General features: G+C 38.3%; 1 protein-coding gene across 2 annotated transcripts in view; it reads right to left on the bottom strand.

Annotated features, from left to right (window-relative positions):
- Nucleotides 1-18,438, bottom strand: part of MAP2K5 (mitogen-activated protein kinase kinase 5) — a 188,516-nt gene that overhangs the window by 152,129 nt on the left and 17,949 nt on the right. For both annotated transcript variants that reach the window (XM_024199528.3, XM_024199529.3), the window contains exons 4-7: nucleotides 14,837-14,877; nucleotides 14,043-14,110; nucleotides 10,114-10,162; nucleotides 4,368-4,432 (exon numbers count right to left, since the gene is read on the bottom strand). In XM_024199528.3, the coding sequence (XP_024055296.1) occupies nucleotides 4,368-4,432; nucleotides 10,114-10,162; nucleotides 14,043-14,110; nucleotides 14,837-14,877 (223 nt within the window). The remainder of the gene's footprint in view (nucleotides 1-4,367; nucleotides 4,433-10,113; nucleotides 10,163-14,042; nucleotides 14,111-14,836; nucleotides 14,878-18,438) is intronic.

Here is an 18,438-nt window from a genome sequence, read left to right as displayed (position 1 = left end):
AGAAAAAACATTCAGATTCAGCAAGTTCTCACTAGAAATATTGCTATAAAGTATTGATTTTTGCCAGACTCAATTGACTGAAAAGTTGTTTGTATAGCAATATTGGCCAAGCCAATATACTGGAACAATTTTGCTACACACAGTAATCAAGTGCATTTCTGAAGTATAATTATACTGTCATAAAAATAAAGCCAAGATACCCCTTCTCCAAGCAATAAAATAGTGGAGGCTGTAAAAAACCTAAATAAATGAAATATATATATTTTCTAATGAAACACAGTGCCTTCCAAAGAGAATGAAAACACCCCCCCTCTCTTCCCTTAAGCCAAGGTTAGCATGAAAAGTGATCAATACTTCAATCTCAATAAACTATTTCAATAATAGTTAATTCACGTGGAAACAGAGGCTGAAAATTTCTGCTCAGCGACCTGCAACATGCTATCTTGTTTGCTGAATGCTGATAATATATCATTGCCATAATGGAAACGACTTAGTATGAAGTGATAGAAAGACAAAAATTAAACAAGGAAAAGATACCCACATATACCCGCTCATTCTTTACATTCAAATCAATACCATGTATGCCGCCTTCGGACACAAACCTATCGCATGGAATGCTGGTAGGCTGAAAGAGTCAAACATTTGTAATTAATTTTATCTGACAAATGCTCATTGATCTACTAGAATAAAATACATGTGCAGTGTTTCCCAAACTTGGGACGCCGCTTGTGCAGGGAAAGCCCCTGGCGGGCCGGGCCAGTTTGTTTACCTGTCGAGTCCATAGGTTCGACCGATCGCGGCTCCCACTGGCCGCGGTTCACTGCTCCAGGCCAATGGGAGCTATGCCCCTCGGCCCGCGACGCTTCCAGCAGCTCCCATTGGCCTGGAGCAGCGAACCGCAGGCAGTGGGAGCCGCGATCAGCCAAACCTGTGGAGGTGGCAGGTAAACAAACCGGCCCGGCCCGCCAGGGGCTTTCCCTACACAAGCGGCGTCCCAAGTTTGGGAAACACTGCTGTAGTGCAATCCAGCCACCTGTACGTATTTCATTTTGCAATTTCTCATTGGCTCATATAACATGTATGCTTCTTTGGCAAGGAAGAACCAATTCCCACTACAGAAAGGCAAATGCTCCAATACAAGGAAGTTTTACTGACTTTATATTGAGCACATCACAGGACCATAGTCAAACACCCCAAAATATACATCCAAACAACATTAATATTCATTTCTATCAATTTTCATGACTTTGAAATTCTTTCAAAATTTTTAGTTTTGAAAAATTTAGGCCAGCTCTACATCAAACTCTGTCTAAAGATGCAGAGTTCACTCTGCTGACTTCTTATAACAGCAGTCGCTAGTAACTCCCCCAGAACGAAAGAGTAAGTGGGGAGAACTAGGAGCAAACACAGGGAGATCCTACAGGAATGAATATCTTAGCAACAGTTGGGCTTGGAGAGGAAACTTGGGCTGAGGTTTATGCTCTGTTATTATTTGGGTGTCCGGTAAAACCAAACCTTAGGAATGGTAAGCCTGATCTCAGATGGCATGGGTAGACTTCCTCTGGAGCAGGATGGAATGCTGCTGGCTCATGAGAAAAAAAAATCAACTAGCTACTACAGTGGGCATTTTTTATATTTTAAAATACACACACAAAAGACAATGAAAAAAGGAAAACAAAAAAAGTACGTTCTCCTAGGCTCAGAGGAGGTTTCAAGTTTTTCCACCCAAAAAAACATCATTCCTTGGAAAGCCAGTTTATATCAAATCAAGACACCCAAAAACCCTTAACAAGACAGACACTGGGATCATCACAGCCCACCCAAGAACTATCATGTAGAGGAGCTGCCAGAAGTGCCACACCTCCCCTTTCACGCCATTTTTGCTTTATCTGTCCTTTCATGACGTAGAAGAGTAAAGAACGTCAAAGGCATGCCAGGCAGGATTGACACTGCCTAGCGTTTTATCCAAGTTTCCTATATGGATTCTATGGAGCATGTGTTGTACCTGTGGCAATATTATACAGATATTTGACGTGTATATAGAAGCTTCCACCTCTAGGGATGTCACAATTCTTTATAAACTATATACACACATTGGGCCTAAAATGCAGCCATCCCTTAGCAGCAGGGCACCAGGTAGGTACACCATTAGGTCCTGATGCAAAGCCCACTAATGTCAACTTCAGTGGGCTATGGATCAAGCCTTTAGTTACGCTAACACTCATAGCAGTTCCCCCTCCCATCCCACCATGCCACTTTCATCCTCTCTTCTTTCTACTTTTCCATCACTTCTTTCCCTTCTCCACAGTTTATTTAGCCTCTCTCCTTCCCCACTGGTGCCAACCATGTTTCTTTCATCACTATCTTCTTCTTCTGCCTTCTCTTAGCGGGGCAGTAGTAGGATTTCAGTCTCTTTAATCAACTCCATAACACACTTTGTCACGTGATGCACAAACAGCTTGGGCGTGAAGGCCACAGCACAACCAAGGTATATGTATAACATACATACAAGGTATCTGTGTGTGACAAGTGCACCCACTGTTCTATGTTAAGTATGCAGAAGCAAGAGAGATACAGACATATCTGTATTTTTGAAACAGCGTTAAGCAAATATGGTGAGATCAGCAGGGCTACGTACTTGGTTAACAAGGCCATCGCCAAGGTGTCATTTTGCAATTATGTACCATGCAACAATCCTGCCAATTTGTACTAGACAATCACTCTGAGGTTCCAATCAGATCTTAGAGAATGATGACAATGGTAAATCTTTTATCCTGCATGAGGCTAAGAATAGCGCCTGCTGACAATATCTCCTTCCTTGCCCCTTATTAGATCCACTTCTTCCAAGAAGGTGATCTAATATTGGGGAACAATGAGAGATGTGGTTTTAATGAGTGGGACTTGCATGCTAAGATTTTCCTTGTTAAAATGGTCCTCCATGCCCTCCACAAGCAACAAAACATGAGTTCTCCTTCACTATGTCTGGTCCTGACCTTGAAGTTCCAATCCCCCCCAACACCCTTTGTCCATTCTCTCTCTAAGAACAATCCTCGCTCCAGAATGGGTTGTGCTCTCGTCCTCCAACTGAGAAAGAGAAGCAACTCTCTCCAAAGAAGCAGCAGCCATAGACTGATTTGTAAAGTGCAACAATCCACAATCTCTCCCCAGTATAAAGAGAAAAAGCACATCATTACTACAAAACATATGTTTGAAATCTATAGGTCTAGAGAATAAGTAATATCCAGAAGACAAATAAGAACATGATAGAAGGTCTTTGTACCATCTTCCATGTACCAGGTTGACTTGATTTTGGAAATCTGTTAAGATTCATATCAAATTTGGATCGTTTCTGATAACGACTCCAAAACCCATTTTTATTAAAATTCGTGTTAGGAGACAGAAAGCTGGAGCTTAGGAAAGTTGGCAGCCAATTAAAAAATAAAATAAATGTGTTGTGGTTTTAAAAACATTTTTTAAAAAACGTTAATATCAAAGTTAAAATGTGTAAGGTATAAACAAGATCAAAATGGGATGCCATGTTACTGTATATGGTAAATAGCTCTCTGGAGGAAACCTTTATTACTCCCTCAGGGCTTTCTTACAAAGTATGGATTTTTTAATTCCTAGCGGAATATTTTTCATACACCACTGCAGACTATTAAGTACCAGATATTACATTATGTAGTTTAAACTTTGCACTACGCATGAGAAAGACTTTCCTGTTGAGAAAACTATTTCTTTGCTATTATAATCTTTACAATATTAAAATTAAAACTGGCTTCAGGGTATAAGCATCACTACCAAAATTTGGGGGAGTTTATAACTTAACATATTCATCAGTCTGTGTGTGTGTGTGTGTGTAGCTTCTTACAGGGGGGGGAAGTGGATACAACAGAAAGGGGGGGGTGTTACTAATTTTGTAGTACTGCAGAAAGGCAGAGCAATGGTATCAGAACAACTTTGCATCCAATTGGTGTCACTGCAAACAATGAACTAGCAATGTGTATGATAAGCAAGCAAGAACAACAGTATTAAAAAGAGGGAAGGAAAAATGCATTATGCTTCAGGCCAGTTAAACTTGCACTTGTGGACCATTAACTTGTCACCCAGGAGTGATTCAACTCTAAATATTAAGAAGATAATAAAAACACACCAGTCCTCATAGCACCTAGAAACCAATATTTCGAAAGATCTGGAAGACAAATGTGAAAACAGAATTTCTAGAAAAGCCTAAATTACATACATTGTATTTTATGGTCTTTTACCATATGTCAGCAAAGGCCATCCACCATCCATACTGCACACCTGAGGGAGAAAGATTTGCTAAATTTTGTTTTCAAGAAGTTTAAGCGAAATGCAACACTCACTTGTAGACCGTGCCTCCATTGCCATGACCGAGGACGTCTCGATACTGTATGTCTTGTTCATTCATCTCCACAAGAAAGAAAGAAAAACAAGAAAGATGTCATGCTGTGGATGGAAATGTCAAGGAAAAGCAACTCTAGGCCATAAACAACAAGCAGTCTGGGTCATTTCAAGTTCAGCTGCAAGAACGAGAAGATCAATACAACATTTGCTGTCCAATTTATAAAAGACGATACCAAGGGACAAAGTGATGGAAAGTTTAATGACAATTTGTTTGCCTGGGTCATTTCATTAAAGTTTGATAAAAGGTGTCAAAATGGAATGATATAACACAGCTCAAGAGGGTCAGGTCATAGATACTGATAGGAAAGGGGTCTCCAGCACCGCACATAGCCAAAGCCAAAGCCAAAGTTGTGAGGGAGAGGAAGCAAACCAGCCAACACTGTCATCTTAAATATGGCCAGAAAAGTTTACAATTTAGTGTAGAATCAGCATAATTGATACTAATTGGATGATATGTTTGTATGAGTAGCATTGCTACAATTTATATACAAATGCTTAATGAAGGCCACAATCCTGCAACAAATAAAAATTCGGTTTTAATTAGTGCTGAACAAACACAATTTGCTTTGAGTTATACAATAAATTGCTATCTTGGATGCTTAGTGCTCCAGGGGACAAGTTTCCAGACAGGGTGGTGGGTAGTCAGAGCCTGTGAACACCCCTGAAGCCACATGGAGCTTTACCGTCTGCTGTCCCCTGAGCAGGGCCGGCTCCAGGCACCAGCGCAGGAGGCAGGTGCGTGGGGCGGCCAATGGAAAGGGGCGGCATGTCCGGGTCTTCGGCGGCGGGTTCCCCAGTCCCTCTCGGAGGGAAGGACATGCCGCCGAGGAATGAAGCGGCGCGGTAGAGCTGCTGCCGAAGTGCTGCCAATCACGGCTTTATCGTTTTTTGTTTTTTTTTGCTGCTTGGGGCGGCAAAAAAGCTGGAACCGGCCCTGCCCCAGACACCAGAAAATTTCGTACGTTGTGAACATGGGGGTTCTTTTATATTGTATAAAAGCTTAGCTCACTTTTGTTTGTTGGCTTACTGGTTCAGATTGAAAACCAAGAACCCCACTTCTCCTATACAAAAGTGAATATTACGCTGAACATCGTAAATAAGGCAATTTATTATTCAAAAGTACCAAAGCCATTTTTGACAATAGTGTATGTCTATTTTAAAACAACTCTTTCAATTATGATAAATTTTGGTCCACAGTAATGTCTCCTAAACTAAGATAGGGAGGCTAAATTGACTAATACTTAAAGAAAGTAATCAAGATTGGATAGTTTCAGATTTTAAATTATATTGTTAGCAATCTACCACAAAAATCTTTAAAAGACTCATTTCTTGGATTATTTATATTCTATTTGACGCCAAGTTATTAATTTTGTGCAAATTGTTCCAGCTGCTAAAAAACTTCCTGCTAATTTTATTAACCAATGGTGAGATTTTCAAAAACACCAAAGTCACTCAGAAGCACAAGTCCCACCAAAAATCAAATGGGACTTGTGCTCTTACGTCGCGTAACAGAGTGTCTTGATCTATGTGGGTTGGAGAGCCTGGGGTTAAGCCAACCTTGCTTAAAGAATGAGCCGCACCTGAGAGGAATCAGGTGATTCCTGTATAAAAGGAGCTAGGTTTAAGTAGGGATAAAGCTCAGCTGGGGAAACAGCTGGAGGGAGGTTCCTATAAAGGTAGGAAGTTCATAGCTGGAAGGGGCAGTGAAAGGGGAGAAACCCAGGAAACTGCCACTATATCTGTAGTGACTGCAGGGAGCAAGAAGGCTCCTGCAGGAGGGGAGAAGGTCTCCAGGCCAGGAGGCCTGGGAGAGACCCTGATCAAACAGGAGGGAGGCTGAGGAATAGACCCCAGGAGGGCAGAAGGTTCTGTTTTTGTGGTAAGACATTTTTGGGGAATTTGGACAACTGTGACCCCAGAAGGGGTGGACTAAAGACTGTGACCTAGCCAGAGGATTGAGTCATTGACAGAGAAATCACCACAGTGCCAGAGTGACCATCAGTAGGGGGCGCTAACCTGGTGAGAGCTGTGACGCCATGCCTGGCCACAAGGGGGGCACACAGCGGTGAGTGGACCTCAGTTTCTAGTCGCTTCAGCACTTTTGAAAATCCCACTCCAAGAGCCTTATCCTACACCATTGAAGACAGGAGCAGAATTGGGCCTTAAGTGCTACATGCAATAAAAACCTCTAAAAAGTCAACTTTCAGCAAGTTTCAACAGCAAAAAACAGAGTTTTTAATTGACTAAAAATAATCTGTTTCCGAATCACTAACAGTGAAGCTTTAAATATTTTGTTCTGCTCTTCAACCAACTGAAGAAAATCCAGCACTCGCTTATCAAAGGAAATATTTATTCTCCTATATATTTCCAAGGTTGAAGCTTGTGAGATCTGAGATAACTGGAAGTACATTGTAGCAGAAGTTACGTCCACGTAAATCGTCTATTTGCAGTTAAGTCTGCACCACAAATCTTCAAGGTATATAAAGATTAGTATCCAAAGACCAATTAAGTATTAAAACTAAGGCTGAAAAACTCTGATAATTATATTTCACCAGAAAATGCAAATCAAGAGGAAAAAATTGCAAGGAATTCTCCCCTCATAAAATATTGGGTTGGCACCTCACACAGAGTGAGATAGTAGGCGAGTGGGGCTTAAGTGATAGAGGCCTAATACCAGGCCCCCGCACAACACTGAATTTCACCCACATTGTGCGACTCGTCAGCTTAGAACACACGCAAATACTGAGGATTTTTTTGCCCCAAAACTACAGAACTCTGCACTTCACTGACTTTGCAATAACAGAATAAGACATCTTTAGACTCTATTGTAAACAAAGATCTCTGAGAAACACGGCAAACCTACATAGCCATAACTAAACTCACATCATTAACTATACATTAGCTCTTCTGGGAGTTTTTTTTTTTTCTTTAATTATGCAAAAAAACAGCAAAGGGTTATTTTATACCAGTGCTTTCCCTTTTCTTCTGCATTTGGCTAACTGGTAAAAAGTGAATCATCTTAGCCAAATCGTTGTTGTGATGTTACACCACTTTCACTCTGCATGCCTTTCACTGCCAATCTGGTACCATTCCTTGACAGTTATGCACAAAGGATCAGCACAGAACTGATGGTGAAACAGATACTGGGGTGGAGCAAATATACACCAGAAAACCTTACAGACATAAAGCTTGATTTATTGAATCAAATAAAGATGCCAAAAAATACCTAGTGAGTTATGTATTTTACTGGGAAAACTGAATCCTCAATCACAAAATGATAACATAAAAACAATGACTCCACAGCAAGGACTGGAATATTAAACTTTCAAAGCCAAACTTGATTGGATGCCGATATTAACAGAATTAATGAAAAAGTGAAAACAGAATTCAATTATGGGTCAGCAAACAAAACACTCTTTGTTTATACCTGCTGTCTTTGAAAGACTCAGTATCTATTCTCTTGTAAATCATTAAAAGCAAAATGCTCAATTAATCCTTATTTTATATGTAAAGCTCTGACAGAAGCAAAGTCCTATCGCTGTACCTTTGCTTTACAAATCGAAGTAGTAATGGTTTCAGAAAGCAGTCACACTCTATGAGCAGACAATTGAAGAGATTTAGTAAATCCCACTTTATAGAGCAGAGACTAATCGGAAAACACAAGCCAGTCAAATGTTTCTTATGAACTGTTGACACTATATCAATGCTGAATCAATTGGTGGCATTTACTCTGAGTGACAGAAAAGAAATAAATATTTATATCACATAACCTATATCAATGAACATAGGCAGAAAGCTATTTCTAACCTGCCAATATTTGATTATCTTGAAGAATCATGTCCCCTTCTTTTAATGATTAATATGAATTTCTTATTAAACCTAAGTGGAGGCTAGTGGAAAGGAATATCATCATTAATGCTTGAAAACATAAACCATACAAAAAACTATGTTAAACTAATGCTAAGGGTGCAAACTCCAAAAAGAAAGGAAAGTCAAAGTTACAACAAAAATCTGTCCCCAGTTTATATAGTTGTGCCTAATTACTGAATAGCAAAAGGTGTGCAATATAACAGAGAGCATTTTCTCTTTGGAGATTTACAGTCTAGTCCCTTATCACAGCATGGTGAATTAAGGGTAGCATTAAAACACTAATTCTGAAATTCCTTTCTTTGATGGGCATAAGTCAAATCTTTACTATCACTAATAGATTTTAGCTATTGCCTCTATATCTTTCAACAAGTCAAAATGTCAAATTCAGGTTATTCACCCATTCATGATAATGTGACCGTATTCATGTTCAGTTATTCCATTTTCTAAAAATTATCCCCAAATGGCTCTCTTATATTATGGATTAGTATTTGCCAAATTTCACTAAAAAGCTCAAAAGCATGTTTTTGGTATTCACATAATTGAAAGTTATCTGTTTGGCTATTTTATAAATATTTTAAAAATTATAAACAGACCTTCCTGGCAAGAATCAATTTGTTCAAATATGGCTTTGTATTAAGAATGCCGACAAGCTTAAAAATATATTCCAAGCTGTATTCAAAGGATTCAGTGCCAAATAAGCAAGGCTGCAGTGCTGATGCTGTTAGAATCACCTTTTAAAGAGGCACTTTCATTTATTAGATCACCGTGTTACAGGTGATACTGAAGGACAAGCATGAAGACCAGCCTTTATCTTCTTGACACGCTCAACTACAACTACTTGATTCATGAAATGCCAATGAGACTTGGAGAGGTCACCGTGTGAAGGCACTGAATACGCATCTGAGATAATTAAGATTTCAGCCTTCGAAACATGGAGGGGAAGTGAACAACAGTTAAGAAAATCAATAAGAGTCTTTTATTTGCAGTGACACAGATGTCTCAGTCAATAGAGCCTAATAGGCAAGCTTGATGGCAATGGACAAGTGCCTGCCTCCAAGGCTATCAAAGGGGTTTCACAATGACAAACATTAAAACTTATTTATGTTGCTACTGAAGAATCCGGTATTCTTTTAGGTAGCTTAATTTAGCAGTGTATATTTAAAGTCATTATAAGACTTTGGATCTGTCTATCTATTTGAATCAAAACTGGTGAGAAATGAGTGCCCTAAAGGGTCCATTTGTCCATGAATTGAAAGTGTAAACTATTCAGGTCTGGATATCAGGATCTGAACGCCTGGAGCGGAGAAGAGTAGGTGATAAGGAAGTCTTCTACAACTTTGCTCTTATAATGCAGAATATGACGCAGCTCCAAACAATAAAAGAAGGAATTTTCTCTCTTACCACTTGCAAAAGCCTGCTAAATATTTATGTGCCTACTGCCCTGAAAATACAAAGGTACATTCTAGCAACTGAGCAGCTGATGTAGTTAATCAACGCTGATTAACTTTCTTCCCCTACATTGTGGCCACAGTGCAACATGTGTGTGAGGTGCTTAAATCTATTCGGAGCTAAAACTGATTCTCACCTTTTGAGAAATGGGAAGCAAATTGCTATGGCAATCAAGGTAAATCAAGACACGTAACTCATTCATATCATGAAGATTTTCATGGTCTCTCCACTTCAGTATTAAAAAGGAAACATTACAACTAAATGAGCAGTAAGCATCTCTCCATTTATATATAGTATGCCAATCACTGTGGTTTATAGGCAGTAACAAGTCATACATGTACCCAAGTATGAATTTAATGCACCTACCTGGCCATTAGCTAATATTTTCTTCAGTTCTGCAGAAGACTTCTTTAAGCTGAAAAATAAAAAACAATTATTTTCCATGACTACAGTTTCAGTCTATGAAATGGAGTTTAAAAGGTATCCCCCAACAAAACAGCACCTTCGCTTATGGTTAGGCATGCTGAATATGTTTTACTTATGCAATACAGACTGAGCCCGGTATTTCTCAAACAGCCTATGACAGAAGTCCAGAAAGATTGAAAATTCAAGATTATCAAGACATATTTCACTTTTACAAAGCAGTTTAGATAACGGCAGACATTTGACCACCCTCCTCTTCAAAATACAGCCTAACATTTGTCAATAAATCAAAGCTATCCTCACCAGCAAGTGTTTTATAATAAAGTACCAAAAAAACCCAAGGTTTTACTTCGTTATAATAGATGAAGCACATCAACCAAACATCTCTGAACTTGTGGAGCCCCAGAATCTGGGGATGTTCTAAATTTACAAGAAAAACACAGTCCAAATCCAAATGTATTCTAATGAAAAAAAGCCACTGTATACCCACTGAAGTCAACAGGATGGCATGGGTGAACAGTGATGGACGGCACAATTTAATCCTTCGACTGGGGGGGGGGGGGAGAATTAAAAGCCAAACACTTAAGAGGAAGGATGGTCTTGGGGTTAAGGCAAGACTTAAGGTTAGACTGGGACTCAGGAGATTAGGTTTCAATTCCTAGCTCTGACATGAACTTCTTTTGGGCAAATCACTAAATTTCTCAGTGTCTCACTTCCTCATCCACAAAATGGGGAAAACATCCTTCCTGTGTTTGTTTTATTTATTGAGACTGTAAGCTTTTCAGGACAGGGACTGTCCTCTTATGTGTATGTACAATGGGGCCCCAACGTTGGTTGGAGTCTCTTGGACCACTGTAATATAAATAAAGTACTACCAAAACTCCAGAAAGCCAGAGGAAGTCACAATTCATTTTTATCCTTCCTCTTGATTTCATTACCAATCTAGCAAGGGAAGCGCCCTGAAAGCTGTTATGATAAATTCGTTTGGGGCAATCTTTGTTGTATTTCACCATAAAATATAAGTCAAAATATTTAAAAACACTGGGGGTGATATAGTGGAACCTGCATCTGAAGGTTCTAAAATATATATTTGGTGCAGTCACAGAAACTTGGAGATGTCAGAGCAAGTTTTAGAAAATACAAATCAAAAAATTAAGAACAATATTGGTACCATTTCACGCTGAGCCATAAACTTAAATTCTTAATTGAAGCTCTTAGCTTTTGGAAACTTGACTACATTAAATAAATGAAATAGCAATGAACAAGTACTAGCATGATGCACAGCTTGAACATTGATGCCTTTCTAGGGAGCACGCCCATTTTATTAGAATATATAAGAAGTTCAGATTATATGTATGTAATGATTGGTCTGTCAAGAGCTAAGTAAAATATGGACTACCGTGGAGGGCTAAAGAGAGAAAACTTCTGACTGGATTACAATTTTTTTTTAAATACTTGAAAATAAGGATAAAAGTGGTGCTTTGCCTGTGGTAAAAATTAAAGTATATGGTCAAGATTTTCATCCTTAGGTGTTTAAAGTAAGGTCCCATAATCCATATTTAGCACCTAAACAAAATTAGATGGATTTTCTAAGAACTGAGAACCTCCAACACCCACTGATTTTATGAGAACAGCAAGTGGTCAGCACCCAATTTAATATAGGTGTCTTAGACACACTAATTGGAAAGTGTTTGCCAGAATCTAAATTAATTAACCCATCCTCTACATGCATAGGTACTGGAACTAGAGGTGCTACCACACACCCTGGCTTGAAGTGGTTTCATTATATACACAGTTTACAGTTTGGTTAAATGGCTCTCAGCACCCCCACTATAAAAATTGTTCCAGCACTCCTGTCTGTGTGTGTAGAAGGAAGAAATTTTATTTCCACCTCAATTTGTTTTTGTAGTCTCTCCCTTTTTCAGCACAATTGTCTCATGTACCAGCCATCTTGGATTAGATATAGTCACTGACATTACACGTCTATTGGAATATTCACAACTAACTGCTACAGCTATGTTTGTGTTTTTGGTAACCGAAGACTATCTTGCAAAAATGAAATATGCATTGCTATCATTGATTCCAAGGTAATTTCCTCTCCCAAAATATCAAGGCCTCCCCCTGTTTTCCTGACAACCTGATCTCCTCATCCTCCCACACAACATGCTGCCTAGACAACAGTACCACTAGAAAAATCCTCTCAGACAGATTAGTGAACTTGAAAAAAAAAAAAAAAAACAAAAACAAAAAAAAAAATAAAAAAAAAAAAAAAAAAAAAAAAACCCAAACACAATAATATAGTCTTGATAGGTGCATGTGTCTTGATCATAGATCACTACTAACAGGAACAGTGAAAATAGGGACTTCATATTTGGTGGCTTTGTTCTTCAATAGGCCTTTTGTTCCCAGACTACTTTAAAGAAAGATTAAGTTTTCCAAGGAAACACAAGTTGATCTTGTCATCTCTCAGGACTAACAATTTGTGAACATGAAACAAAGAGAGACTTTCAATTACTTCAAAACCACAACTCCTAGTGCAAAAGGTTTTGGAAAAGGAATGGCAATTAACCAAGACATAAGATGACGCAATCTTCTAGAAGACTCATTTTCAGTGCACTTTGAGAACCATCTCAAAGTACATGGCATACTGAAAACTACTGAATGCTAAGGAGAGGAAGAGTATTTACTTAGCTTAGTGTACAAGGTAGGCTAGTGAAAACAGTAAATATTTTCTTCCAAAGGACGTGGATAGCATCTTCACAATTGTGATATTCAGCATACCTCACCGAGTTACTGGAGCCAAGATTTCTCCAACACAGATTTGCCTAAAGTGCTTGATTTAACTTTTGTCAAGGTCTCTAACGGTGCTCACTGACTGGGGCACCTTAAGTGGTTTTGGTGCTTGCAGAGTCTGTATCATGATCTCTGCATTGTCTCCAATGTTGTAATGTACTTCTGCTCTCCCCAGTGGATAACTAGGTGGCATCACAAATATCAAGCAAATAGGACTGCAACGTTAGCAGGTACCAACAGAAAACTGCTTCCACTCAAGTGTGAACAGATCGTATCTTAACATGCTTGTATCACTCTTTGTCAACTTGTTTAAAAGAGGGTTTTTAAAAAGAGAAGGGGACACATTTGGTGCAGGGCTATGTAGAAAGGGCACTCATAAAAAGTATAAATTCCAATTAAAATACTGAGCCTTTGAATTACAGGGCTCTACTGTGGTGCACTAGAAGCTACCTTTCCAATATTAAACAGTTCTCTTATATCCACAGGCAATAAGAAGTAATATTAAATCCATAGCTAGAATTCTGAAAGAAATCTAAGGGAGTTAGGCAGCCAAATCGCATTGAATTTTGGTGGTATCTGGGAGTTTAATACCCTTAGACGTATCCCAGCCCATGCTAGCAAAGCTATTAAATTGAGCATCAAACTTAACAGGACCAAATTTTTCAGCAAAATCACTTTGAATTAGATACCCAATGAATGACTAAACCTGCTAAATAACTAAAAACCATGTGATGGACAATGATTATTAGATCAATTAAAATAAATGAACTTCTGGCTCAACTATATACCGTATGTCAATGTCATATGAAGGATGAAGCCATCTGAAATATCTCATAAAGGCAGAGTTCTATCGGCAGAAAATAGGTTTACTGAACACCTGTAATAGGAGTGTGACAAGTTCTACAGGGCAGGTTAAATTATTTTTTCTTTCCCATTGTACTCCTTCGCTCCCAATAGTCATACTGATAAAGTTATCTGACATTTCAAGTTTGATACCATTAATTACTATACACCAATCACTTCTCATGTTCCATTTTGTTTTAATAAAAAAAACATCCACATCCACTATTGACTCTTACCTATTGCTTGGAAGGGAATCCGAGACTGCTGAGCTGCTATTATTAGCAGACCCTGCTCGCGTATTTACCTGCAGGCAGGGAAAGAATCTCTATCAGTCGTTTGTGTTCAGAGGACACCATTCTAATTAACCTGTAATTTGCCATGAATTTCTCATTTCACTATGAAGGTTAATTAGCTTGTTGCTAGGCATACCGATCATTGAGGTCTTGTCTGTATGTAGGTTAGGATACTATATAACTGATGGGTTTCAGTATACTATCTCCTTACTTTTTAAATCCTTAATTAAATAATATAGAAAAACAGAAATACACTGTAACAATCATTTTATACAAATTATCCTATAGTTTCCTGCAATTCAGAACAGAAAACGTATGTATGATTACAGTAGAAAGTTAGTAAGTATATATGAATGAATTGAATAAATGTCCTGAAAGGATTTCATTGCAACTTGGTTGTGTGCTTAACAGGTTATATAAATTAATTAAATCAAATGAATATGGTGTTTCTCCCTTCAAAAGACCTCTTTGCAAATTGGTACTAATAGCAGAGTTAATATTTAAGAAGCTTATTAACAAAAGGAAGAAACAAAACACATTTCAGTTTTTAATACAACTGTATAGAACACTCAGATATTGCAGCCAATACCAAGCAGATGAATCTTTGTCCCACACTCATAAAAAAAAATCTGCTTGTCAGAACTCAAAAAAGTGCAGTTTTATTTGACATTTCAATAAGTGGAACACAGCATTACAAATCCATCTAACTTTACTGAAACAATTATTGAAATTCGTACCTTCAGGCCATGTATGTTGCGTTTCCCAGGAGGCTTGCAGGCTGAAACAGTAATTGACTAAATTGTAGAACACATCAGGGCCATTTACAAATTTGCTCAAAATGAATCTTTTAAAAAGAAATGAGGGTGACACCAAAATTAGCAGCGAGAAATGATTGAAAAGTGCCGCCTAAGACCCAGAGAGGGAATTGTGAGCCAGGATTTTTAACTTGCAGGGACTGAGCATTTATAAATGCTAAGAGCTTTTTGACATTGTCTAATATAAATTATAATTTCTGCTTAAAACACAGCAAAATCAAGATAACTAGGCTAAAATGATTAGATTCATTTCTTAATTCAAATGCCTTCACTATCTTCTTTTGTTTACATACATGATGTACCGCAGTTAACTAAATTCTTTTAAAGAGACTTTTTTTTAAGTCATGTTGACAAACGGGCCACTGTGTGTTTTAATGTGGGAAAATCTGGTTGGGGAACAAAGTTCAAAGACCAAAGAAGCAGAAGATTGAATGCATTAAATATAGAATAAAAAATGATGCATTATTTGTTTACATGCAAATCCTGACATCTTTTTATGATGTCTAGCTTTAAAGATGAAGTACTACTTGGGAAAAGGTATTTTCGTAAAGCCTCTTAAACAATATATTACCATGTTTTTTTCATTCAGTGGATGTGCCTTTGTCAAATGTTAAAACCACACAGGCTTCTAGCTACATGTTACAGACAATTCCCATTTTAAAACTACAGTGCCCTACAAATTGTACGTTAAAGGGCCTGTCAATTTTGATTGATTGTCTGGGAAGGGATGAATTTGATTTTTCTCTCTCTCAGATGCACATGTATTTCACTCCATTTTTTGACAGCAGGAAACAGAGCTATTTATTAGTCAAAAGGACACAGATGATAGTTATTAAACACATCAGTTAGGCCAGGCTGTGTGCATTAGAAATTACTATGATATTCTTAAAGAAGCTAAATATTATTTCACCCAGGATTGGGGAGGAGGGAAATGGATAATTTTTTAGCATAATTTTAAAGTTTACCAACCATTTTAGTTTGCATTTCTTCAGAAATGGAAATATGGACATTAACATTTTGAACAAACAATAAAAGACATGTCAAATGTCATTTGTCCTGATGCCTGTAACAAAATGCTTTGGTAACAAAATTCATAGTGTTTGAATAAGGAGCGCACTGTCCATAAACACTGTAATAAGTGATTTGTTTACCATGAATTAAAGAATGGATAGTATTTATTTTTCTCCTGAGCTACCATCGTAAGCAGAATTAAGACAACTATTATGAAAGGCTGAAGCATTCTTCAAAGCAACCCTTTATCTAAGTTTTTGCTGAAGAAGTGATCGGACCTTAAAATACAAACATATATAATCAGTGGGGATTATGGAAAATGTAAGCTTTCAGAACTGTTTTAAAAAAAAAAAGACAAAAAAAGAGTCGCTCAGTGGCAAAAAAATATATATTTTTGATGGGTTTGAAAAAAATATCAGGCAATTATTATTTATATATAATATAAAATATACTAAATACAAATTTGTTATCCCCCCCAAGAGCTTATCATATGAAACAGGTACAGCACAGTTAAGGCAACAACACATGGCACATGGACATCAGTGCTGGCCGGTGTCCTGGAACAGGTTGGTTTTCAGAAACTATTTGATTACAGAGTAAGTAGCACGGGAGAGCCTTCCTCAGAAAGATTAAAATGATGTCAGGAAAAGATATGAGGGTTTGTACGTATAGAATCTAGTGCGGGTTGTAAGGTAGGGAGGAGTGGAACTGTGAAGAATTTTGAAAGAAAGAGAGAAGCTCAAATCACATGCAGAAAAGGTAGAGGATTCAAAAAGCTGTGGGAAGGGAGACATGGCCACAATGATGAGAAAGGAAAGCGTTTTTGCTAGGACAGTTTTGGACAGATGGAAGAGAAGAGCCTGGGCTAGAGCCCTGGTTGCAAAAAAAGAGGGGAAAGGGCACTTGTTCAGATACTGTAGAGGAAGAAGCAGCAGGACTTAGTGGGAGCTTGGATGTGAGAGAAGCAGAAAAATGAGTCAGAGATGACGGCGAGGTTACAAGCATAGCAACAGGGAGAACAGAGAGGTTAACAGAGAAAGTTTGGGGGGAAGGAGAAGAAACTCGGCTTTGGACTGGTTCAGCCTGAGGTGGTAGCAAGCCATCTAAGAGGAGATGGCATGACTGGACAAAGGGTGAAAGATCACAGGTGGAAATGGAGATTGGCAAGTCATCAGCACAGAGGTGATAACTGAATCCATAAGCTCAAAGAAGATCGCCCCAGGAAGGCATACATGGAAGAGAGAAGGGGCACTCCCATGGAGAGGGACAGCAGGAACCACAAGGCAGGTACTGAAGGAATGGTCCAAAAGGCAAACGTACAGAACGTAAAGTCTGATTTTGAACTTCCGTGTGTCCCTCTGGGGACTCAGCCGTGAAAGGTACTGAACAACTTCCAAGCAACAACCACTGATTTCGAAAGTGAGATATCAATGCTCAGCCCTTCTGAGCTGTTCAGCCCCTTGAAGGCTCAGCTGCCAAAGCAGCATATACTCTGGCCACATGAGATTTCAATATTTTCTCTTTTGCAACTGGATATCACAAAATATGCAATAAGGGGCTCTTGAACCTTCTTCACACAACTCCAAACAAGGGGGTTTGTCATGGGTGCTCTAATCTCCCAAGATATTATATAGGCCTGTGGTTTTGTACAGGGAACGTGTGTGTGCACGTGTATACGTACACACTAGATACTATACTACCCTGATACCTCATTATTACAATGAGTTTGAATGCAAACGCAGCTATAAAGAGGCAAGAGTGAGTGAATGTGTGTGTGTTTATGTATTACACACACATTTCCTTCTTTATAACTACACTCAGAAAACCCACTGTAACAGCGAGGAATTAATCTAGTGATATATGAGCTTTTTCCATGGCTAGAATCTACAAGAATCCCTCTGCTATTTCAGCCGCTGCTAGGCTGAGATGCAAAAGTCTCAATATTTCTCCTTTAAGCATCTTCCCATAGCAGCTCACTAACCTACCACCAGAGACAGCCTCCTTTTGAGACCTTAATAGCATGTGTTAGAAAGGCCTATTGGTTAGCTGCCCAATTAAAACTTCAGAGTTGTAAGTAATGAAAGTCTAGAATATTTAATTGGGAAACTCATAGTATGATTATTTGTATAGTATCAGTTAACAGAGAAGATTTTAATTCTTAATTATTTCAATTAATTTATTGCTGGGAGATTTACTTGGAGAATTTAAACCTTATCCATTTCATCAATTAAGAACCACAGATGCAGAGACTGGATACTGAGAACATTTGAATTAGAAGGGTTATGTAATATGCTATTCTTTTTAACCATTACCTGAGTTCTCAGAGAAAAGTATGTATTCAAAATCCAAGTAGTTGCCTATGATTTTGTTTAGGACATAGTAAATCCTATTTTAATAACAACCCAGCAGAAAAGCATGTGATTAAGTCTTCTGAATTCAGGAGAGCACTTGAGCACATACTAAGTGCTGTCCTGAACAGAGATACTTTCTTCAATCAGTGCCTACATAACTGG

This window comes from Terrapene carolina, unplaced genomic scaffold (genome assembly GCF_002925995.2).
Source record: "Terrapene carolina triunguis isolate 2854851 unplaced genomic scaffold, T_m_triunguis-2.0 Scaffold67, whole genome shotgun sequence".
Lineage (NCBI taxonomy): Eukaryota > Metazoa > Chordata > Testudines > Emydidae > Terrapene > Terrapene triunguis.
This window is presented reverse-complemented; position numbering and strand designations above follow the sequence as displayed.